Source organism: Psammomys obesus, unplaced genomic scaffold (genome assembly GCF_907164565.1).
Source record: "Psammomys obesus unplaced genomic scaffold, mPsaObe1.curated_primary_1811, whole genome shotgun sequence".
Lineage (NCBI taxonomy): Eukaryota > Metazoa > Chordata > Mammalia > Rodentia > Muridae > Psammomys > Psammomys obesus.
The window spans coordinates 8,511,913-8,537,149 of NW_026596040.1; the positions used below are offsets into that span (position 1 = coordinate 8,511,913).

A 25,237-nucleotide genomic window follows, 5' to 3' on the forward strand; every position below is an offset into this window, starting at 1 on the left:
ACACACACCAATAAATAGTTTTTTAATTTAATTTAATTTTTTAATTTAATGTAATTGTTATAAATAATTGTATTTATATCATTAGATTATCATTAGGAAATACTCAGAATTCATTTTTTTTTTCTGAACAGTACACAAATAGAGATGTGGTATTTGTAAGTTGTAAGCTGGAAAAAACTGTGTGTAAAATAATTTCTTTGTCAAATGAGTAACGGTTTTTAAATCTGCACGAAAGAAGTGTCCCTTGATTGTAAGTGAGAAATTATTAAGCAGAAAACTTAGAAATAAATTCTGAGTGGCCAAGCTTAGAAATATCAGTGGCACGACTAAAGCTTTTGGTACTGAAGTTGTTAGTAAAAACAGCAAGTGTTAGTGAAAGTGGAGCTGTTAGTATACCACTTTACTCTTAACTTGAAATTCTGTTTTTTTGTTTGTTTATTCTTTGTGGTGTTTTGGTTTTGTTTTTTGTTGTTGTTGTTGCTTTAAGACAGGGTCTCATTATGTAGCCCATATGGCTGGCCTCATATACGTTAGGTAGGTCAGGCTGGCCTTGAACTCACCGTGCGAGTGCTGGGATTAAAGGTGTGCACTATCCTATCACAATTGGCAAGTCCAAAATCTTTTTTGTTTGTTTTAAAATGTATTTTATTCTTATGTTATGTCTGTGCATGTACATTTGAGTACCCAAGGAAGCCAAAAGACTGTTGGATCATGTGGAACTGTAGTTACAGGCAGTTGTGAATGCCCAATGTGGAAAAGAACTGAATTTAGGACTTCTGAAAGAGCCTGAAGTGTTCTTAACCACTGTTCTATCGCTTCAGCTCCCAAATCTGTAATTTCTCATGCTGGTTTTTAAGTTCTTGGCAGATATTAGTTAAGTGAAACCAAAAATTAACCAGGGTAAACATTTTTTTGTGTGTTTCTCCCTTTTCCCCCTTCATTCCTTTCTTCGTAAGTTGGTGGTGGTAGTGAAAAAAATGATAATTTAAAGATAAACATATAGAATAAAATTGAATATAATTTTAAAATAATGTTGAAATGTTGAACTTATAGTAACTATGACTCCATACCTTTATCTGCTTGTCCTTGTACCTCTGAGGACCACTTCAGAATCAGTGTTTTGTTTCCCTGTATACTTTCATGACAGTTTTTTGTTTTATATGCCTTGGTAACAGAGAGGGAATGATCTTGCATTGCCTTCTACTTGAGTTTATTATTATAGTTACTACATAATTACAGTTATATTCTAAAACTTCTTATTTCTGTAGAAAATAATTTTCTGTGTTTTCTGTTTCTCTCGGCTATCCTTGGTTGAAGAGAATAGTAGACACATGCTACATTTAAACTACTGTTTTTCAGTAATCTAAGCTAGCCATTCATTAAGAGTCTCTAGAGTTAAAGTAAGAGAAAGAACTCATTTAAAATTCGGTCTGCTTTATTGAGACAGATTAAAATGGATGCAAATTTTCTTGGAGGTAAAGCAGAAGTACTCTGTATTCGTGCAGAGTTCTGATACTGTGGTCCATCTGAGTGTTTTAGCAGAACAACTGTGATACCTCACGGGAGTTAGAGTCAAAGCACAAGACTTATGCAGCATAACTGATGTAATTCTCTCATGTAGTTCAGGAAAAGGAAAATGGCTGTTATGTTTTGCTAATGTTTTTGGCTTTATTGCTCAAACATTAGGAACTTTGGTGGTGACAGGCTTTCAATTTTGCATTTTTGTGTTTATGGCAGTGATTAAACCCAGAGCCTTATATGAGCATGATTCTTACCACTGACCCATGTTTCGTTCTGATAATTTGTTTTGATATTAGATAAAATATAGGAAAGAGTATTTCAGCAGCGCTAAATCATTTCTGCCTAGTATAAAAGTAGGCTTAGAGGAGCTAGAGAGGTGGCTCACTGGTTAAGAGATGCTACCAGCACCCACCTTTCATTGGTATACACTTGCCTGTAACTCTACTTCAGAGGCGTCCAACGCCCTCCTCTTGCTCCCTCAGGCACACATTAGACCTACACTCACACAGGTAACCATGAATACACTAAAAAATCAAATAAAATTCTAAAAAATGGGTAGAGCAATTTTTATACGGCCCTTTGGTTTTATTACATGTCAATTTACTGTGTTACCAAAAAAAAAAAAAAAAAAGAAAGAAAGAAAAGAAAAGTTTTGTAATTTACCTAACAGGTAGTGACTCTGTCGTTACCATGAGCATGTTCATGTCTTTACTCTTGATTTCCAGTTAGTTTGTTGCTTGAAAGGGAACACTAAACATATGTGAGCCAGTTACCATAACAACATGGTGAGTGAACAAAGTTGAATTGAGGAGCTCATCATTTTTGCTGGTTTCATCAAACAGCTATTCAGAGCTTATTTAGAACTCTCTTGAGTTCTAATGTCACTCACTTGAACAATAGCTTCTGTTTGTTTTAATTGCTCATAAGTTCACAAAAAGAAATACCCTTCTTGTTTTTATTTTTTGTTTCTTTGTTTTTGATTCGCAGTCTCTTTATGTAGTCGTAACTGTCCTGGAACTCACTGTGTAGACCAGACTGACCTCAAACTCACAGAGATCTTCCTTTCCCTGCCTCCTAAGTGCTGAGATTAAAGTGTGAACCACCACAGGCCTCTTTTCTAATCTTGATATGGACTGTTTTGATGCGATGATTGAATATATATAATAGCTGGCTTAAGATCATTTTCAGTTGTTGCATATGTGCATTGGAAATGTTCAAATATTTACACAGTTGGAACAGAAGTTCATTAAATATTGATGTTGGGTCATTTGAGTTATTTATAAGCAGTCATACTATCCTCAATTTGTCTATTGTGCCACATAGATAATGGAAGCACGATAGTGGATAATTCCAAATTGCTGCTGTCGTTTCATGAACTACATTTAGCAGTTACCACAGCATTGACCTGCTACATTTGTAATAAAAAAAAAAATTGAATTTAGTTAGGAACAGCCATGGTGTTAAAATATGTGTTTAATTTAAAGCTCCATGTATAGCACTGGCTGTTATTACAGCACTGCTAGACTAGCTTTTGTGTGATTGTTTCACTTGTGGATGCTGTGCTAAATTAGCGTAGTATTCATGGAGTTTCTTAAGCTCTATAGACCTGCAATTTTTGTCTGTAGAATGCACTTGTTTTTGAAGATGCTACTTAGAGAACTAATGAATGGGGTGGTTAGAGAGGCCAGTGAATTCAAGCAGTGTGATATCTTGTATCCAGAAGTGTTCAGGTTCTCTTGTGTGCTAGGGGTATAATCTTTGACTCTAGTTTTCTTTTAATGGGGCAAATAATATTACCAAATAGGTGTGAACATTGAAAAAAAAAACGTTATGTATATTAACACATTTCATTAAATCATATATTTATAAGAAGGGAATATAAAGGCTGACTTAATTAGTGCACAAACTGAATTGACAATTCATTTTTTCTGTCTTATTTTTAGAAATATTTATATATCTTTTCCCCTGTATACTGTACAATGTCTTGAGATGAGTTTTACAAGGTGGCACATTAATATAACAGAAAGGCTTAGCTGAAGAGATGGCTCAGTGATTAAAAACACCTACTAGTCTTATATAGGACCTGAGCTCAGTTTCCATGCCCACATCAGGTGGCTTAAAACTGCCTGTGACTCCAGGGGATTGGACACAATCTTCTAGCCTCTCCAAGCACTGTACTCACACATGCATTCTCTCTCTCTCTCTCTCTCTCTCCCCTTCTCTCATTCACACACACAAATCTTAAAAAAAAAAAAAAAGTAAGCTTACTTGGAGCAATTTTAGATAAGCAAAGAATACCGAGGTGAAAAAGATGCCCTAATCTACGCTTTATCCTATAGTAAATTATGCTTAAGTGGGTGTACTGACCTACCACATTGCCTGGTACCATGTGCTAATGGAGCCACTCCTGCTTCTGTCACTTTCCTCTTTTAGGGTGAGTGTAACTTGAAAGCATTCTTGTTAGTGGGTGAGAGATAACTGTTTCAGGCTGGGTCTATCTAGGTTTAGAATCCACTTTTTTGTAAAAGATTGTGTGGAGAAACCAACCACCCAGTGTCAAAGGATAATGGATACTTTGCAGTCCCTTGTTGAGAGGAAATCAACCCCTGGTCACATGGGAAGGTAAATTCCCACACAATTCCTTTCGGAGGAAGGAAACACTGGCTTCCATTATGAGCACTCTAGAAGGGATGTTTCAGGAATTACTTCAGGAAAATTTTGCCTTCCACACTGTTGGTCACAATATTGTAAGGTTTCTGGTTTCCGTGTGACTCGTTTCTCATGTATGTATGTTTGTATGTATGTGTATGTATCGTATGAATATGAGTGAATGTGTAAATCTGTATAAACCAGAAAAATGTTTTTATGAACACTTTAAGTTAGAGTTGTTCAGATTCCTAAAATTTCTTTCCTATCTTGTTTTCATGGTAGGAATATTTACTTTTCAGTAATTAGAAATGCAAAGATCACTTAGAATTTGCATTCCACTTGGATTCAGATTTGTTGATGTCTACTTCCCTAATTTACATACTATGTTGCCACTTCAGTCCCTCTAAAGGGGTAGTACCATTAGGTTGATGTTTAGAGTCACAGTAGTGTGGTCTTAGGTCTTGGCTAATGTAACAATTGTGTAACTTTGGGTAAATTACTTAACTTCACTTTCTTTTTATTTTTCAGATTTCTGTAACTCTAAGCTCAAACCTTTCTGGCTGCATTATATACTAGAGCTACTGAGTATAAGTAGCCTGCATTTAGGTAGATTATAAAACATCCATCATTACTATTTCCAGTAACTGAAAGGCAAGACGTTTGGGGCTGAAAACCACAAAAGTTTATCTTTTCTTATTCAGTGAAAATTTCAGAAACACGTGAGCGTTTGTTACTGTTATTGTTGGTTTAGGGATTAAGGTAGACTTTTCATTTCCTGGTATAGAATAGTTGGTTTTTCAGGTAAGAATTGGCTATAGAGGAGTGTGCCCTTTGTGCTTAGTTTTTAAAAGAAAAACTTTTAAAAATAAAAAAAAATTTGTTTATTGATTGCATGTACCTGTCCATACTAGCAGATGTGTGTGGAGGTCAGAGGACAATTTGCAGGGGTTTTCTCCTACCATGTGAGTCCCAGGGTTGAGCCCAGGCTGTCAGACTTGGTTTATGTTAAGCCTCTGAACCACAGAGCCATCTTACTGACCTTTTAAAAGGTTTAAAAAAAAGTTGAAATTATTTTGTGATTGCAAAAGAATGCCTACATAAAGACTTCTTATATACCATGTATGTATACTTAGAAACACCCCCCCCCATTAATACAAATAGAGTATAGTTATTAAGATTAGGAAGCTGGGAGCATTAGCCTGTTCCTGTAATACTGATTCTTTGGAGACCAAGCAGGAATATCTGAGCTCTAAGACAACAGCTTGACTGTATAGCAAATGAAGTCTCAAGAAGTAAAAAGAAACTGCCCCAAAATAAGGAAATAAACGTAGATATACTATTGTGAAATCTGCATACCTTGTTTAAAATTTGCCAGTTGTATTGTTAATATAGTTTTTTCTCAGAGGTGGGCACAGGCTGTGCCGTTAGTCTTCATGTCACCTTAGTCTCACTCTGCAGGTTCCTTGCCTTCATTTCCTGTTTTTCATACGTTGGTCCTTTGAGGATCGCTCACCAGTTAGTTTGTAGATGACTACCCACTGTGATCTGCGTGACTTTACACCCTTCTCAGTGCTTCCTATCAGGGCCAAAGGTGTGCCAATTTATTCACTTTACTTAGGATATTTACTCCAGTCACTTGGTTAAGATAGGCCTACCAGCCTTGCCTACCATACATTCTGTTCAAGTTTATATATTTATATGAGCTTCTTTCTTGGCATGTATTTGTTCATTAGTTTTAGCATTTGTTGACAATTTTTATGTAAAATATTTACTTGTAGTGTTTACCAGGCAGTGATTTTTTTTTCAACCATGCCTTCTATACTTCTTAGCTCAAATCCCACTGTAGGAAAAAGATTGTAAATACTTGTTGCTCATTTTGTTTTTTTTAATTCATTACTCAAGACATCAGTTGTACCATATTTAGTTACAGGTGGAAGACTTATCTTTCAAGGCCAAATATCATTTTAAAAATTAACCACTTAGAACTTAAAAAATAGTTTATCAGTTTGTGTCAATATAAGTTGTTGGCATTTGTTTTTGTTTTTATGGTGCTGGGCAACACAAATTTTGAAAAATGTTTTCTCATGGTTTTTGTTGTTGTTGTTGTTTTTAGAGACAGTCTCGTGCAGCCCTGCTTAACCTCCAAATCTTATGTAGCTAGCTCTGAGAATTGAACGTGCATACTAAGCAAGCATTTACTAACTGAGACATGTGTCTCTGAAAAAAATGTTCTCATGAGTAGGTAGCTTTTATACTAAATTCAGAGGTCTCATTAATTTTTAAGTTAATATTTGATTTATTTCTTACAAATTAAAATTAGTTGTTTCTTAAACTTCTGAGGTCCATGTATAAATCATTTGTAAGTCATAAAAGTACAGAGGTTGTCATGTAATTGAGCTCCTGTAGTTCAAGCAACCATTGTGTCTGGACATAGTAGTACAGAAACTCGGGTTAATGGGAGTTGGGGCAGCACATTGCAGAGGTGAGCAGTAACTGAGAGCCATTAACACAGTACCATGGAGAGAAAGGTGTGACTGTATCCTAAACTGAATTTTTAAAATATATTTAAGGACTTAAAATTTAGACTATTTAAAAATCTTTTTTATAATTATTTTTATTAATTACAGTTTATCCACTTTGTATCCCCCCTGTATCTTCCTCCCTCCTCCCCTCCCAATCCCACCCATCCCTCCTCTGGGTCTCTCTCCCAGTCCACTGAAAAGGGAGGTCCTCCTCCCCTTCCCTCTGACCCTAGTCTATCAGGCCTCATCAGGAGTGGCTGCATTGTCGTCTTCTGTGGCCTGGTAAGGCTGCTCCCCCCTCAGGGAGAGGTGATCAAAGAGCAGGTCAATCAGTTCATGTCAGAGACAGTCCCTGTCCACATTACTATGGAGGCCACTTGGATACTGAACTGCCATAGGCTCAGGGGTTCCAGGCCATCTCCATGAGTGGTCCTTGGCTGGAGTATCAGTTTCAGAAAAGGCCCCTGTGCCCAGACTTTTAGGATCTGTCGCTGTCCTTGTGGAGCTGCTGTCCTCTCCAGGTCTTACTATCTCCTACTTCTTTCATGAGATTCCATGCACTCTGCCCAAAATTTGGCTATGAATCTCAACATCTGCCTTGATACCCTGCAGGGTAGAGTCTTTCAGAGGCCCTCTGTGGTAGGCTCCTGTCCTGTTCCCTGTTTTCTCCCTCCTTCGATGTCCATCCTCTTTGCCTTTCTGAATGGGGATTGAGCATCTTAGCCAGAGTCATCCTTCCTGATTAGCTTCCTTAGGTGTCCTTAATGCAATTTTAAAAGCTAATAAATTATTAAGACAGTTTATTTATCTTAAGTACTCGAATAACATTTTCATGAGTATAGTCAAGTTTTCCTTTGTTTTTCATCTTGAGTCGTGTTAAATGCACATGCAATATCTCCAGTGTTTCTGACATTACCATCATTGGCATGTGGATGTCTGGGTCAGCTTCATTGGCTTTCCAGGGCAGAATCCACCATATACTGAGCTCCCTGTACTCCTTAAACCGCATGCCTGGAAGACTCGAATAGTATATTGAATGGTAGATAGCTGTTGGAGAGTGTGCAGATGTATTCAGTATTTTTGGTGGTAATTCTTGGCTTGGGCTAAACCAAATTGTATTTCTTAAGAACATCTGCCTGGTGACTAAAGACTATTTTTCATGTTTCTTGGAATATTATAAGGATTCCTAGACTTTTGTCTCCTGTTCTTCCACTGAGGAGACTGAGGGAGGGAGGGAGGGAGAGAAAGGAAGGTAGGAAGGAAGGAAGGGAGGAAGGGAGGGAAGGAAAAGGGCTCTCTCTGAAGCCCCTTTGCCAGCAGACAAACCCAGTCCATTCCTGGGAGCATGGTACCCAGCAAAGAGCGGGCTCCATTAGACTGTCCTTCAGAGGGAGTCAGAAGAGCAGTGAGGATGTGTACAAGAGTGCATGTGACTTTCTTTTCTCCTTCCTCCCCTCCCCTTCCCTCCCCTCCCCTCCTCTTCTCACACAGTAGCCCAGGCTAGCCTGGAATTCATTATGTCTTTCATACTGGCCTTGAACTCCCAACAATTCTCCTCTCTAAGCTTCCTGAGTGCTGAGGTAGCAGGCATGTGCTAACATCTAGCCGTTCTCACTTTAACTTTTTTTTTACTTGGTTATCGTTTTATAGCGGGAACTCAAGCAAGAACTTGAATCAGAAGCCATGGAGGACTTCCATATGCTGTCTTGCTCACAAGCTCATGCTTAGTTACCTTTTCTACCTCCCCAGAGAATGGCCCTGCCCACAATGACTGGGCAGTCCTTTATCAATCAACACCCAGGACAATCTCCGCAGACATGCCCACAGGCCAGTCTGATCTGGGCAATCCCTCAGTTGAGACCTTTGTCAGATGGCTCTAGGCTGTGTCACATTGACAGTTAAAGCTAACTAGGACATTAACAACTGTGTGACTATCTATTTACTAGACTGATCATATCATACCATATGCTTTATTGTCACAGTGCACCCTTATCTGTTTCTTTCTTGAGGTTACACTAAAACAAAATGCTGTATTCTATCAGCACCAGTCTCATATTTAGTGCTTACTGTGCCCCTTAATTGCATCATTTTTTCTTCTGCTTAATTTGATCCTAGAAGGTTTTATTTTTACTTTTTTCCCCCCTGTTTTAATTGGGGTTCATGTCTCCCAGGCGGTCTTTGTACTCACTGTATAGCTAAGAATGACTCTGGACTGATAATTTTCTGCTTCTGCCTCCTGGATAGGAAATAGATTAAGGGATTAAGATTAGGATTAAGATTCAGGGGGTATACCACTACACACAGGATATCCAGTGCTGGAAGTCAAACCCAGGGTGCTATGCATGCCAAGCAAGCGCTACCAATTGAGCTATGTTCTCAGCCCCTAATCTTAAATTGTTCATTTATCAGAGCACTAGGAAAAACACTCTGTATAATGCAGCCTAAGAGTGGTGGGCTATGCAACTTCTGTGTAAGTACATTATGTGATGGTTGTATAATAAAAGTCATCTTACAACATTTCTTAGGACATACTCCTTTATTGGAAGGTCGGTGGTAGGAGATTCTAAGCCTCTGAGGTTTAAGCTGTGTCGTAATAGATTCTTGTTTTAATTCTTGTTAAAATAGATTCTTTTGTATAATGGACTTTCAGATTTTTTTAAAGATGAAACACAAGGATCTTTTTGTAATAAGGGAAATGGGATCCTGTTTATATGTGGATGTCTATTATCATTAAGTTGAGTACTAATCTGGTATTTTTTTGAAGTGAAAGAAGAAATATGATTCCTTCTGTAAACTAAAAGCAATCTATTTTCTACTAACCTTTGAATTTCTTAAGGACAGAGGTTAAGTCTTTGGTTTTAAATTCTTGCTATGTAATTAGTTACTTACTAGGTAGGTATAGACCTATTATATTGAAACTGACTCTGAACTTTGTATCTTTTTAAAAAAGTGAAACACAAGGGGGTGCTATTTACCATATCACTTCTAGGTCTTTTTAAAAATCATTCTCTTTGAAAAATTATAATAGGAGGGTACTTTTATCATTATTTGTGGTCCAGGTTAGAACGTTCAAAGTCCTTTAAATAAATTTTAAAAAATCTCCATATACTTTTGCAGATAGTTTTATGTTAAGTCTATAACTTGTCAGCTCTGGGTTTTTAATTATGTTACATTTTGTAATTATTTTAAGTCATTTTTGTTTAATGAAAAGAAACTTGGTGAATAAGTTTTTTTTAATGAGGGTCTGAATCTTTCAACCACAATTAATGTTTGACTTAAGAATTCGTTTCATAAACTAAAACCATAAGGTTATAATGACTCTTTTGGTTATTCATCTGTTGTCCAAGATTTTCAGAGCTGATGCTTTTATGGAAAATGAGAGTCACAATCTGTGCCCCAAATCAAGTCTGGCTAACGGTCCTCAGTAAGCCAGTTAAAGGGACAAAGTAGAAAAGGATTTATTCATTGGTAAAGAAGGACAAAAAGATGTGAGCCCTACTAGTCAGAGTCCTGCCGTGAAATCAGGGTTTAAGGAGAGGGCCAAGGATGTGCACATGTAAGCCTGCTGGTAGAGGTGTGGTCCTGCCACTGTTAACCCATTCTTATCTAGGCTTCAGTCTCATACTGGAAGGTAGTTTTATAAGCTGTTTGAACTGGGTGAAATCTCTTTCTGGGAGGTAAGTTCCCATTCTGACTGATGCCTTTTTTTTCTCTGAACATGAGATTGCTGGGGAAAATTCCCATTTCTTTGGGTCCATTGTTTCAGTAACCTGATAGATTGAGAAATGCAAAGTTTCTCTTTGAAACATATTCATTTCTGCCAGATTGGTTAGCTTGTGTTTTAAGTTAACAAGAAAATCATGAAGTCTTGCCAAGTGGAGCATGTAATTATCTTGTCTTGTACCAATATTATGTTTACCAGCAGAATTAGACTTTTTCTATTACTCTTTTAATTTTAGAAACGTCCAGTCTTTAAGTTCTTATAGTCTTTTCTAAGAATATGCAAGTGAAGGGAAGCTATTTGCATAGCATTCTCACCAGAATAGTTTCTCTGTTTGGTACCAAGACCAGGATGACTACAGCATCTAAGTTAAAGCCATAGAACTAGCTAAAGTAGAAATAAACGTGCCAACCACTGAAGATGTTGTTAGTCATGCATCTACAAATGATTTAGTATTAGGGGAGACACACGAAAACCAGTCCCAGATAGATGTGATTTAAAAAATGGAGAAGAAAAAAGATTTTGTTTTCTTCTGGAAGAATAGTTTTCCTGACCTTTTTGTAGGTGATGATTTCTAACATTGAGACTTGCCAATGATAACAAACTGTGAAAGATAAAAGCAGAAAAATCAGACTCTCAAACTTTTATAGACACTGTTAGGAGGGTGACTAGCAAGTCATCACACATACATGCGCACATACACACACCACAAATACAAACATGCTCATGTGACTAGAGGAAATGGTGTTTAAATTGCATTTTAAAGAATGAGCAGATGTTCTGTGAGTAGAAGAGAATAGAAAAGGAGGGGTAGTCGTACTGGTAGAAATAACATCCAGGCTGCTCTGTAGAATGTGTCAGACTCTGGATCTCTGTGAATGGCCCTGTGTTTGGCACTGCTGTTGAGCTCTTTGCCCCACACAATCACCTGTGACTAGGGCAACCACTTCAATTTTCTCGCTTATGTTTACAGTTCAAGGGTGCTCTTGTGTTATAATAATATTGCATACTATTTTAGTAGAAGTATTTATAGCTGTCCCCTTTTATTCTGAACATTGCTTTAGTATGCAGGATAAATGGTATGATCATTTTTATGTGAAGGCTACTTCTGAGAAGGGTATAACTGATGTATGTGTGAAACTGCACGATGGCATTTAAGAGGACTTACTCATCTTAACAGGACTCAGAATTATCAGATACTCATGCTTATGATTTATGTAGTAAAATGGTATAGAGTAAAAACAAAGACACGTGTGAGAAAATTAATATGTAAGAACAAATTTTAAGCTCTCAGTTCCCTTCCCTTGGAAGTCACATTCCCCGGGCATATGTCATGGCATATTTTGATTCAGGAAAGTTCTTCCTGGCTTGGGTATTGAGGACTTTTATTAGGGGTTAGTTACATATGTAGTGCCTGTGTGACTGACCTTGATTATTTAAGTTAAAGACACGCAGGAAAAAAAGCAAGTGTTGGCCGTAAATCACATCATTAACACAGACTGATAATGTATTCAGATTGATAAGGTGAGGCCCACTTACCATATGTGTTTAAAACACTTATTATCAGACTTATTATCTGACTTTCTAGAAAGTCAGAGCTCAGTTCTCAGGAGTGGACCAAAGATAAGTCCTAAAAATAGGTCATTTGGGGTATGTGTGTGCAGGGTATGAACCTGTGCCTACGGAGGTAACTCTTGTAAAGTTATTCAAGTTGTTCAAACTCAGTTAAATCTGATAATAAATAATGTTTAGTGGTTTGTTTTGATAATTTCCTAGTTGAAAATAACCGACCACATTGTGAAAGAAACTTAGACGCTATCCATTAAAACTATCTGATAACCTTTTATTCAAACCCTTTCCTAAAGAAGCCTTATTTGAATATTTAAGTGTTTTCTAATTACAAATAAATTTTAATTACAAATATTTAATTTTAGTAATTTCAGAAGTTTGTTTTAGATACTAAAATGTAGTTTACCTGAAAGTAGTATTTGTGGGTTGTTTTTTTTTGAGAATGAATGTTCAAAAGGAAGTTCTGATAATAGAAAAGATTTTATTTAATAAAGAGTACCTTATCGATAATAAGTTTGAATGCACTTATATACTTCTCAAAATATTTTTTTTTCTTTTTCCATAGGTATTTGTGGAAACATTAGACAAATGTTTTGAAAATGTCTGTGAACTGGATTTAATATTCCATGTAGACAAGGTAATGGTTTTTAAATTGTCAGAAAAAAATTAGGAAAAACATTAATTTGCATTTGTCAGAGTAAAATGATGTTTATTCTGTTAAATTATTTTTATCATGAACCAGACCAGGGAAATAGTGAGACTATGGCCTAGAAGGGTTCATAACTAGAAGAGGCAATGGTATGGGCAGAGTATTGGTGAAAACATAGTTACCTCTTGGGGTCTGTGATTGGAGGAAATTGTGTTTAACCTGGATTATAAAAAAAATGAATAAATGTTCTATGAACAGAAGTGGACGCTAGAAAAGGAGGGAACTATATTGGCAGAAATAAAATATGGATTGTTCTGTAAAGAAGAATTAGTATTGGACTGATTTTGAGGATTGGCTGTTACTACCTTGGATTTTGCACTTTATTCTGAAGCAGTGTCGTACTTTAAATAAGTTTCTCTTGGCAGTGTTGTCATTTTGTTTGTATGTGTTTGGGGAAAGACTTTTTCCTGAAGCATAGAAATTAGGTTTGTAAGAATTGAGATTTAAAGCAAGTGAATTAAGAGCTTGTTGGAATAGTCAGAAAGAGATTTTCACTAAGGGAGATTAAAGAAAGAATTGGTCACAGTTGATGGCTATTAAAAGCTGAGGTGAGAAGGAAATTGTGATTCTAACCTTATTGGAGTTTTTGTTGTTGTTTTGTTTGTTTGTTTGGGGTGTTGTTGTTAGTTTTTCAGATTTTTTTTAATTAATTCAATTTACATCTTGGTCATAGGTCCCTCCCTCTTCTCCTCCCAGTCCCACACTCTCTCCCGAATCCCTTTCCCCTATTCTGAGGAATAGGGAACCCCCTAACCCAGACATCCCAGCTCATCTATTTACATGAGGACTGAGTTTGTCTTTCTCCCCTGTGACCTGGTAGTGCAGTCCCATCAGGGAAAAGTGATCAGAAAGCAGGCAGAGATATTCCCCACTCCCCTAACTAATGGGCTGACGTGAAACCTAAGATGCCCATAAGACTTACGTTCTTGGGTCTGTGAATTGTAGGATGTCTCCTGTACTGTATAACTAACATCATCTTATAAGTGAGTATATACCATGTGTGTATACTCTTTCTGGGTCTGTGTTACATGATCTTTTCTAGTTCTATCCAGTTTTTCAGTTTTTAAATTCATTTATTTGTTATTTTATGTGTGTGGATGTTTTGTCTGCATGTTTGTATGTGCCCTACATGCATATGTGGTACCTGCAGAAGAAAGAAGAGAGTGTCTGATTGGATCTCCGGGAACTGGAGTTACTGGACAGTTGTGAGCTGATATGTGGGATGCTGGGGGTTAAACCTGGGTTCTCCGAAAGAGTGGCCCATGCTCTGAAACCCTGAGCCATCTCTCTCTCTAGCCCCTGTTGTTATTTTTAAGAACAGGTTGATTCACACCCTAAAAAAAAAAAAATAGGGAAACATGCATTTGAAGCTTATAAATTGTTTATTTCTGTGAGTTTTTCACTTAATATTTTGGATCAAAATTGACTGCAGGTGAACAAAACCTCCAGAAAGTGATAATGCAGGTGAGAGAAAATTCTGTAATTAATATTTATTACTTATTTTGGTTACTTTTATAGATAGTCTTATTTAGTTCTTTCAATAATCTTGCAGAAAACTAATATTTGTTTTGACTTACTAAACTTAAGACTTACATTGGCTATATGATTACAGTTTCATAGTTCTGATGAACATGAAGTATGAGACCTCATATTGAAATAGTGAAACTTTTTGTAGTGAATTTTCTGGGTTTAATATTAATTTTTTTCTTTTAGGTTCACAATATTCTTGCAGAAATGGTGATGGGGGGAATGGTATTGGAGACCAACATGAATGAGATTGTCACACAAATTGATGCACAAAATAAACTGGAGAAATCTGAGGTAAGACTGGAAAATACTCTAGTTAGTGAAGGTTCTGAGCATGATCATGACCATGTATGACTGTTTGTCCTTCAGTATCAACCTTTAGGTATAGCTGGAATGCCCATTTGGTTTCAAAAAATAAGTATACACATTTTAGTATATCAAAATGTCCCCAGACTGCTAACCAAATAGCTTCAAACTGTTTTTGGAGGGGGAAAGGAGAGGAAGTAGAATTCTTCTGAGAAGTCATGTTTTATAATAAGTGTTTAGTCAAACTGCACATTGAGTCAGAGATTCAGTACCTTAATCTTTATAGATCCTTTCCAATGGTCAGTAACAAGTTAGTTAAATTCCGTATTTTATACGTTAGCACATACATTTTAATGTATTCTATAATGGAAATGTGTTTGTGGCTAACTCTGTGCTGTTCACCCAGCCTCGGAATAGGTGGAGTAAGGATGTTTGCCCTTCAGGGCTGGATAAGTTCCTGCTTTGGAACTCTAGTCACTTCTCAAGAGCTAGGCTTCAAATCAGCAGCAAGTGCTGCATCTGGAATATCCACGTTATCTGAGTGGCTGCTGCTTATGGTATAAGTTTAGCAAGGTGAGCAGTCTTGATACCTCATTAGGCATTGTACCTACTTAAAGACACTCGTTTATTTTTTTTTGAGACAGCATCACTATGTTGTGCTGCCTGGCCTGGCCTGGCCTGGCAGAGATCCACATATCTCTGTCTCTTGGGTGCTGGGATTTCAAAGTGTATGTTATGATGCTTAACCATTAAAGATACTCTTACATTTTGTAACTTAGATTGAAAAAAAAAGAGAAGAAAACAAAAACCACCACCAAATTTAAAAAAAAAAAAAACAACACACATTCTACATAATTATTAGTGGAAGTTTATACACTTAGTTTTAAGTCAATATTACTATAAAAGAAGTGGGGTTACCACACTAAATTTACAACAGGTGAGTTCTAAAAATATCTTGTTGGTATTTAAAGTTCAGTTTGATACAATTTTATGTTCATTTTAACTGAAAAAAATACAGGGTATGAGTTAGAAATAGTTGAAGCTTTTTATAAAAACTTCCCAGTGTTTTAAAGTAAAGGTACTCTTCCGTTTCTCTTTATCTCATTTTGCCATCCCTATTGGTTTCCAAAGGAGAGGCTTGTGATGGTGATGAAGAGCTTAAAGTCAGGACCCGTAAAGTAACTGTGTATTGTGAATGTTCCACCACCTGTTTTCACATCACTGCCTTTTGAAAGCAGAAAACATGCAGTAGATTATTAGAGAAAGTTTTGTTTCAGATTAAGGAAAATAACAGTGTTACTCAGTATATTTATTTGTAATATTATTTAGTACAGTAAAGGAAAATGTTAACTTAAATCTTTCACTTAAAGTTTTAAAATGTTGACTTGAAATGTATATAAATTATTCAACATTGCTTCACAAAACTACATAAGTACAGGGTTTAAATGCCAAGGCCTTAGTAACAATGCATTAGTAGATATTCTAAAATGAAGGGTAAATTTGTGAACTCTGTAATAATCTGTAAGTAGACACTGGTCACACGACTGGTTTTTCACATTTTAGGGACTCATTTCCTATTAGTGGTGGTCCCTCCTTTCCTCCTCTCTTTTTCTTTCTTTTCTTTTCTTTCTGTTTCTTTTAGTTCTACATACTGTTTTGTATAGTATTTGCAAAAGTCATGAGTACATTTTGGGTGTTTGGTTTTTGATTTTCCAGTTTACTATATTTAAAAAAGTTTTTCTTAACTATGGAGAGTGGCAAGATGCAAAATTTACATTTTTAATTGGAATGCTGTAGTTTTATAAAAATTACTATGCAAAAATATTCTTTCATGGGCATAATCCTGTTTAAATAGTTTAGAATATTAATGAATATTTCTAATGGTCAACCACTGGCCATGTTTATATATATAATCAACTCTTACATGCTGCCAAATTAGGTTTTTTTTCCTGTGTGTATGTACTTTGCAAGAAGTTATATTTTAATCAGATAAGGATTAAACCACCAAACTATGTTATCCTGTTTTGCTCTACATGTAAAGTTTTATTTCTCAAAATAGTGTTAAAACTATATTGACTTTGTACAAGCTATCATTAACTGTATTTTTCTGTTTGGAAGACCACACACTAAAATTCCAGTCCTCATATTCTTTAGTTTTTAGTTAACTTCAGGTATTTAGACCTAACCAGTGAGCTGGCTCCACATACAAATTATTTAAGAGCAAAGTATTAATATTTTAGTAAATTCTACTTAAATTATTATAAAGCAAAAATAACAAAGACTCCATCAACTAAAATTCTGATTGGTAAATAGAACTGATCATATTTTTAAAACTTATATGAACTATTTTAGGATTATCTTCTAGCTTTTGAAAATCATCCTAAATGTAAAATATGACTTTAAAGTATGAATTTATCTAGGTTACCTGGTCAGAAAGTAGATATGGTGAGTTTAAGGTAGTGAGTTTCCAATGGTGGAAGAAAGTGACCAGTTTAATTCCTATACCTAAACAGGTAGAAGTACAGGTCTGCCTAATCCTGAAGGAGGAGAGGCAAAGAATTGCACAGTGTATTTTCATCTATTATGGTTTGATAGGGGGAAAAATGGTTTATTGTTTCTGGGATTTTGGGAAAGGGTTTAAGCTGGGAGGTTGGTGGGATTTGGGGAAGCTTGAGAAGAACCCAATAATCTGCCAGAGAATAAAAGAAATTCTGGGGGTGGTACAGGGGTGGCGTGGGAGGTTTGTGGGAATTATGTATTTCATGTTATTCTTAAGGTGAATAAATGGGTCTGAATTGAGTTACTACTTTTTAAGTCAGTCTTTCTTTTTTTCTGAACATCCTGATCTTTCTAGCTCTTTCCATTCTTCTCTCTTGCAGACCTTTATCTTTCAGTCTCCCAGACAGGACAGGTAGACAAGGTATTGCTGGCTTTGAGAAAACGTACTTAACAAAGGGAAAGCAAAATGATGTCGAAGGCAATTAATTTTTAGGCCAGACTCAAAAATTCTTTGTGTTAATGAACCCATATAGTCCCTGTAGCCTATTTTCCATTCTAGTTTCTCCTTGTAGTTTCTCCATCTTTTATTGGACACAGTGTATTTTACTAGTATATCATTGGCGTCATGTTTGTTCTGTTTTGTCTGCCTGCCTTGTAAAAGGAAAATTTAAATTCTTTGTTTTGTTTTTTTATAAAAACATGGTCATTTAATTGAAAATGGTGTTTGTAGAAATGACAATTTATTTTACAAATGAAAAGTAATTTGAAGCATTCCCTTAGCAGAAGCAATCTCATTTTAACTTCAGCAGTATACCTAGATATGCCTGTATTTTTCTTTAAAAAAAAAAAAAAAAATCTCTACATGAAGATTCTAACATAAAATTACCTGCTGGGTTCTGGAAGCTATGAATTTGAAAACCAAAACGAAAAACCTTTTGCGTTTTCCATATAAAGTGGGAAGCAATGAAGGTTTAGATAATGACTGATAAATAGTACCCTTTGCTCTTAAAATGGTTTTCAGTTCCAAAATCTTAACAGAATTGTTTTTACAGTCTTGACCTATAGGTGCGTTTTAACAGTGGCTAATAAAAAGACCAAGCTTTTAAAAGATAAATGAAGTGCTCTAAAAATAAAATTATTTATACCGTAATTCTGGACATCTAAACACATTGTGTTAATGAAGACTATTTGAAAATATTTGGAAAGGTTTAAATGAACTTGTAGGTTTACAAAACTTAACTTGTTTATGTCACACACATAAACACACTTATAACCTCTCCACATTTATCCACCCACCCTAAAACACAACATACAGACCTATTTGATTGTTTTTTGTTTCACACCATAAATTAACAGTATATTACTGTTTAAAAAGCTTTATGGTGGTGGTGATGATGAGCAAAAGGTTTTTTTTTTTTTTTAATAAAATCACTTCAGAAAAAAATTAAGATGGTTATAAATTTCCAATTGAAAACTTTCGAATCAAAATAATTTACTGAGTCCTACGAAAGATAAAATGCTCTATAAGCTAACTAGAAAAACCCTCCTGAGATTCTGGCACTGTTTTTCAGCCACAACATTATTACTCTGGATGGGTTTGAGAAGTATTGATGCATAGTAATAGAATTATAATAATAGTTATTATAATTTATATCTTTTTCTGAGGTTGTGGTCTAGTAATCATGAAGCTCAGATACAACTTTTGATCCCTGTATCTAACTATTATTTTCTGGTATGGAACATATATAATGACCTCATTTACTTCATTGAGATCACTAGCAATTTCTATGTTCTAGTAATTACTTGTGTTTCTATCCCTAAAAGAAGTAATTGAGTTTAAAGAAAATTAGATATCTGTTTCAAAGAGTAGAGAACAGAAAAAGTAGCCCTAGATACAGGTGTGGGAAGGTCAGGGCATGAGTTAAATTCCCCTTAACTTAATAGAAACACTTATTTTGTATTTTTACAATTTACTGGAATGACCCCTGAGGTTACATGCTATGGTCAAAACTACCTATAATCAGCCCATGAATGTTATCAGTCTACTGTAGTTATTTTACCCAGGCAATTTCTGTGTCAGATACTAAAACTGAAGAGGAGAGAGATTAAAACTGAAGCTGAAGATGATATTAAGTTAATGTTTTTAGGGTTCAAAAGTTTTGAACATTGAAATTTCGCTAAAATTCTTTCTAAAATACTGTAGGCCTAGCTCACTAGATTGTCATCAAGATTTCTAATGTGTTTGTAATTGTCATGTTAAGCACTGCCTTCAAAGCAAGAAGGATACCTGCTTTGCCTTTTTTTTTTTTTTTTTTTTTTTTTTTTTTTTTGAGATACAGTCTGGCTATATAGTAGCTCAGGCTGACTTTTAACTGAGTTCTGGGATTACAGGTGATGACACTCTGCTCTGAAAGAACAAGGATATATAAATTCCCACATTAAAAGTTAATCTGCCTTACACTAAGAAATTAAAAGATTTGAGACCTTCTGTTTACTGAAAAACATTAATTTAAAACATCATTATTTTGTTAATGATTTTGAGTCTGAAACCATTTAATACCATGTTTATTGATTTTGGTCTTACTTGATTTGGCTGTTAGGTCAAAATTATGAATGTTCATATAGCAGTTTCCAGAAGGAAGGGTAAAGACTTCTTAGTTTGTGTAGTTTATTCCAGCTACCATCTTATAATGCTATATTTCAAACTTGAAGAAAATATTTTAAGATGGTAGAATGGTACTATATACATTATGAAATAATTAATAATAAACTTAAATTCTATTTTTCTTCAAGAAAAATTGATTACTGCATGAAGAAAAGGAAGTTTCCAGGTTCTTTCAAATATATTTTAGCAGTGCTGCTTTTTCAGTTTTGCTTTCACATATTTTGTTTATTTTTGGGTCTGGCAATTTAAAAACAAAACCAAAAACAAATCATATTCATCCATTATTATCTTTGTGATTCAGGTGCTTGAAATTCCCAAGAGTATGTCTGTACAAGTCTTCTATCTGTTTGGCCTCATTTTGGTATACCTGCAGACTTCATTTTGTTTTCTTTCTCTGAATTCTGTTAATTTATTTAATCTCATGGGAGAGAAAACATGACCATTCTTTTCTCTGTGGTACTTCATTCTTTCATCCAGTTCATACTCTTAGCTGCTTTGGATCCATATATTTGTTTTTGTTAGTTGAGTGGCTGCTGCTTAGCTGCCATGGTAGTGTGTTAGTGTAACCGATGGAAGCAAGTTATTTCTCCAGTGGAACTTCATTCTTCTTGTGTTTGCTTTGTGTCTGCTATGCAACCCCAAATCTTTATGAGCTATGATATTTTACATTTAAAATTTTATATATCTAATATACCAGTAAAAAGTGAAGTAAACTTAATTACTGTAGATGTTGCTGCTGGAAAAGTTGTTAGTAGAAGTTATTTGCTTCGAGTAGTTCTTTAAAAACAAAACAAAAAACAAACAAACAAAAAAACCAAAACTTAGCCAAGATGGAAATTTCTTTCACCTCTGTCAGAAAACTGACTTTTTTTCCTAATGGGAAATTACCTTTTCCACATTTTATGTTTTAATAAAACTGTTTCAGACTTGACAGTCATGGACATCTGAAAATGAAATTTATTTTCTGTTTTGGTGTTATTTGAGTAACACAGTCTTTTTGTTTAAGTCATAATTTATCTTTAAACATCTGTAACTCGTGTAAGCTTTACGAAGTGATCAGTAGTCCTATTTTTCTTCATATATTCTGCAGAATCTGATCTCTTTAAGTATTAGCTTAATTAATGTTAAAATGTATATTTCATCGTTTACTGTCATTTACTTTCCTGATATATGTACTGCACAAAAGCATTGAACATGCTTGAGAAATAATTTGATTCTGCTAATTCATCTGCGTGGTCTAAATAGCTCCCATCCTCTGCATGTCTATGGCTTGCTGCATATGTTTAGAAGAGGTCTAGATTGTTGCACTTAGAAACTTCTGGTTTTGCATAGCACTGTGTGGCACATAAATGCCAGTGGCATCAGTTTCTGTGGTGACTTTATATATTTTCATTAGCAGCTAAGAGTTGACACCATCTTTGGTCATAGAAATGGTTTAATGAAATGTAACAGAATGTTTCTCTTTTTCTTTGCCTGAGCTTAGTTAGCTATACCATCAGAGTTTTATAGAAAACAAGGCTTCTCGGTAGTTAATACAGAGAAATAGATTTCCCATTTATAAAGGTAAAATATAAAACCAGTAAAATAAGACATATTCTTTCACAATAATAAAATCTTTCAATTTATAGATTTTAAAATATTTACATTCAAATAATTTTCCATAGTCAACTTTTCATATATAAGCCTTTATGGAAATTCCACACTACAGTAATAGCAAACTGATCTTGGAATTTGAAAATTTACCAATTCCTTTACCTGGAAAAATTATGGTAGCTCCAGATTTTTACAGCTTTGAAGTAATTTCTGTTTCATTGCAGACAACATACTTTTGAGAAAAGAAAACTTATAGGGTATTAATTCTTTGAACTGGATTCTTCTTTGATCCGAAGTCATTCTAAATTTTGATAGCTAGGACTTTTGAAATTATCAAATTAAAGATCCTTTTCAATATGCTATATATTCAGTTTTATTATTTTGAAGATATGATATTTAGTTATATCTTTAATATGTTGGGGGGTGGGAAGGAAGTGGGCTGTACTATAAGCTTCATTCTTTCAGGTAGGTACAAATGAAGAGGTCAACCAAATTTTCAGTCTTGCATCAAAAACAACCTTCATTAAATTACAGAAATTGAATTCTCCCACCCTCTCTGGACTTGGGTATGGAGCTTTCATCCATTATCACTCATATCATTGCCTGTGTAGACCATATCTATTATTAATACAATTTTACTAATTTTTCTATTTCCAATCCTAAATTGATAATCCATGGCTTTTATTTTATTGCTTAACAATGTTTGTATCCTTTATTCAGCAAATAGTTTACACTGGCCTATTTTGTATCAGTCAAGATTTTTCTCAGGTAACAACAGCTTTATTATTATTATTATTTTAATTAAAAGAGGTAGGATTACAGAAGAAAAACACTTAAAGTATGAAAAGGGACTTTAAAACTATTACATCTAATTTCATGGACATTGTCTTTTCATATGTGTAACTGATCAGAGGGGAAGATTTTTTTGTTTGTTTGTTTTATGTAAAACAGTGCCACTGAACTCAGATGTATTTCTTGGCTTTGCTTTTATATAGTCTGAATTTTTTTAAAACACGAAATTGTATTGGTATATGTTAAATCTTGACAGTGAAGCCTATTAATACAACTCAAAAAATTATATATGTATTTTTCCTTAATTTTTAAGCTTAGTTTTTTCAAATTATTTGATAAATTATAAATGTTTCTATTAAAGGAAGCCAAATATTATGCACTAATGGTAATAACTGTAAATTTAAATTCGTTGTATATACTATTTCTCCAAGTTTGTGTGGTTGAAACTCAGCATGTGTTGTTGAGTCTACTTCAGATGACAAAGCATGTTTAATCATTAGATTTCCACTGATGGCTAGCTCGGGAGAGTCTCAATGAAGTTTCAATTTTGGGAAGAATTATTCTTTTTGGACTAAGACTTCCCTGATTTTCTTTTTTTTTTTTTAGATCTTTCTTAGAAAAGCTTGGAAGAGCCCCCCACAGTATTAAGACCAATTTCAGTATTTTGAAATGTTGTAAGGGTTTAGCCCTGAATGAAGACATTAAATAATTACTGTTACTTTTATCTCACAAACATATATTGATCATAATTTCTATTTTAAAATAAACAAGATGTTTAATAAGGAAACTAATATAAACTCTTCAAAATTCATGACTGTTAAATTGTACCTAAAAATTTAGCTTTTATTTGAACATTGTGTGTGGTATCTGGGTAGCACACATACCTCGTTCTTAAATCTTTCTTTACATTGTTATTGCATGTATTCACTGTATTTTCTAATGTGTCAACTGTTTTCTCTTTATAGATTAGTATTTCAAAGTAACCATCTCATACTGATTCAAACTACCATCTGGTCTCTAAGCTTGTGATGTGAAAATCTTTTATCATTGTCTTCCATTGCTTGGTTTGTTTGTAATGAGCTACACCTGAGTTGTACATTTTCTTTTTCTTTTATTTGCTTCCGTATACAGGCTGGCTTAGCGGGAGCTCCAGCCCGTGCTGTATCAGCTGTAAAGAATATGAATCTTCCTGAGATCCCAAGAAATATTAACATTGGTGACATCAGTATAAAAGTGCCAAACCTGCCCTCTTTTAAATAAAATATTAAAAAGGCCACTCCCAGGTAAAATCCAGAGGGAAGTCATCTAAGTTTACCATGCAGTTGTTTACCAAAAATAGAGGAGGAGAGTCTTAACTTTGCTCTTGGATTTAAGTCAAGGTACTGTATAGAAGCTGCATAAAATCAGTATGGAAGTTCAATGTTGCTTTTCTTGCTCAGTGATTTTAAAGAAATTGAGTAATTCCCGTGTGATTTTTTTTTCTTTTCTACATTGCGTTCCTATGCCCACATAAAGGCATGCCTCTATATATTGGCTATTACCGTAATTCGAAAAGTGAGATGTTTCTTTAATTATGTACAACCCAAGATGTTGATGTTTTGTATGGATCACAAGTGCAGCATTCTCTAATTCCTTCTGCTGTTTGTCACAATTGTTATTTAAAGAACCAAGTATGTATTGCATGAAAACATGACCTTTTCCTTAGTATAAATAAACTCCAAGGTAACTGGACTTCTAAAGTACCTTTCTGTTTTGCTTGGTATCTACTTTAGCAATAATTTTTTTTTACAACCTTCTGACTTACAAAAGTAAATAAAAGTATATTTTACCACTGTTAAGCACCTGTCAGTGTTGGCTTTTTCAATTCATACTCATGTTTTTATTTCTCAGAAGCTCACTGAATGAATCATTCGGAAACTGCCGTGTCACAGATTGAGTGTGTATCTCAGGGTGTTTATTCTGTATGATGAGACTTGCAGTGGGAAATGGTGTATTATTTTTTCAAAAATATTAGAGAACTGTTTTGTTTTTCTATAAATATCCTTGCATTATGCTCTTTGCCTCACATTCTTGCCCAGATGATGAACACTGTTGTCAGCAGGTAGCTGTTTTTGAGGATAGTGTTATAAAATAATAGCTAAACTAACTGTTGAATCTTGATTGGTTGGTTTTGCCCTTTAAATCCTAGCACATGTTCTAATTTCTTGTCACTGGTCCATATTTTCTCATGTGGTCTTACCTCAGGAACTGACCATGGTTTTCTATATAATTGTTCTCTTTCCGGCATGTTGTCTTTGAAGCACTTCTTCAGGTTTATTTATGAATTTTACTCTAAGAACTCTAAGGGGAAAAAAGCACTTCTAATTGTTTTGTTTTTTTTTCAAACTTTTCCTCTTTATTTCACCACTTTAAGCAATAAGGCAAAATAATCTGTTATTCATAGAGGTTTTTTTTTTTTTCTTACAATGAAGCATATTTATTTCTCTGTGGAATCACAGACTCCATCATATTGATGTAAAAGGAAAATGAATGTTTGGTTTTTACAATTTCCACCAGTTCTGAAATATTAAAAGACTTAGACCAAAGTCATACAAATGGGAATTTGTGGGGTAAGAATGATCAGGAAGAAGAAATAGTAAACAGCAGTGCCTACATCCAAGGATGTGCTTAGTATAGTTGAGGAACGGTAATAGCCAGTAGTAGAGCGAGCAAGCGAAAGGTGGAGTGGGTTACTTAATGTCCCTGTCGTCAGTCTTCTAGATGTTTATTCGTGGCTGACTTACCATAAAGTGTAGCCAGGAACTTAAAACTTTTGGGTGTTTCAAAATATAACAAGGAAAAAACGTTCACTTGAACATAGATTATTCATATTTGTACTTCTAAACCCTGTGAATTTCCTGTTTTCAGAATTCTTACCTATGGAATTTCATGGAATAATTATCCATTTTTACTTTTACTTTCTAAAGGTGATCTGAAATGTCTTTACTATTCATTATTTCAAAACTTTTACAACCCAAGTAAATATGAAGAAAAACGAATGCAAAGTTTTGAAGTTGAAGGGCTCACAAAGTGCATAGTAAAAAGACTCATACTCGTGCCTTCATTGGCCTGGTGCTATGTATTAAAAGAACATAAAGTGTCAGATATTTATTTTTCACTGTTCT

The 25,237-nt window shown here is 34.8% G+C and overlaps 1 protein-coding gene across 2 annotated transcripts in view; it reads left to right on the top strand.

Moving 5' to 3' along the window:
- The window catches only part of Ap3s1 (adaptor related protein complex 3 subunit sigma 1), a 44,118-nt gene extending 20,207 nt beyond the window's left edge, over positions 1-23,911 (top strand). The window contains exons 4-7 of one of the 2 annotated variants that reach the window (XM_055622633.1): positions 12,548-12,619; positions 14,405-14,512; positions 17,404-17,444; positions 23,205-23,268. In XM_055622633.1, the coding sequence (XP_055478608.1) occupies positions 12,548-12,619; positions 14,405-14,512; positions 17,404-17,439 (216 nt within the window). In that variant the 3' untranslated portion in view covers positions 17,440-17,444; positions 23,205-23,268. Of the gene's footprint in view, positions 1-12,547; positions 12,620-14,404; positions 14,513-17,403; positions 17,445-23,204 lie in introns of both variants that reach the window. The other variant, XM_055622632.1, reaches the window with a different exon arrangement.
- Positions 23,912-25,237: the final 1,326 nt, after the last annotated feature.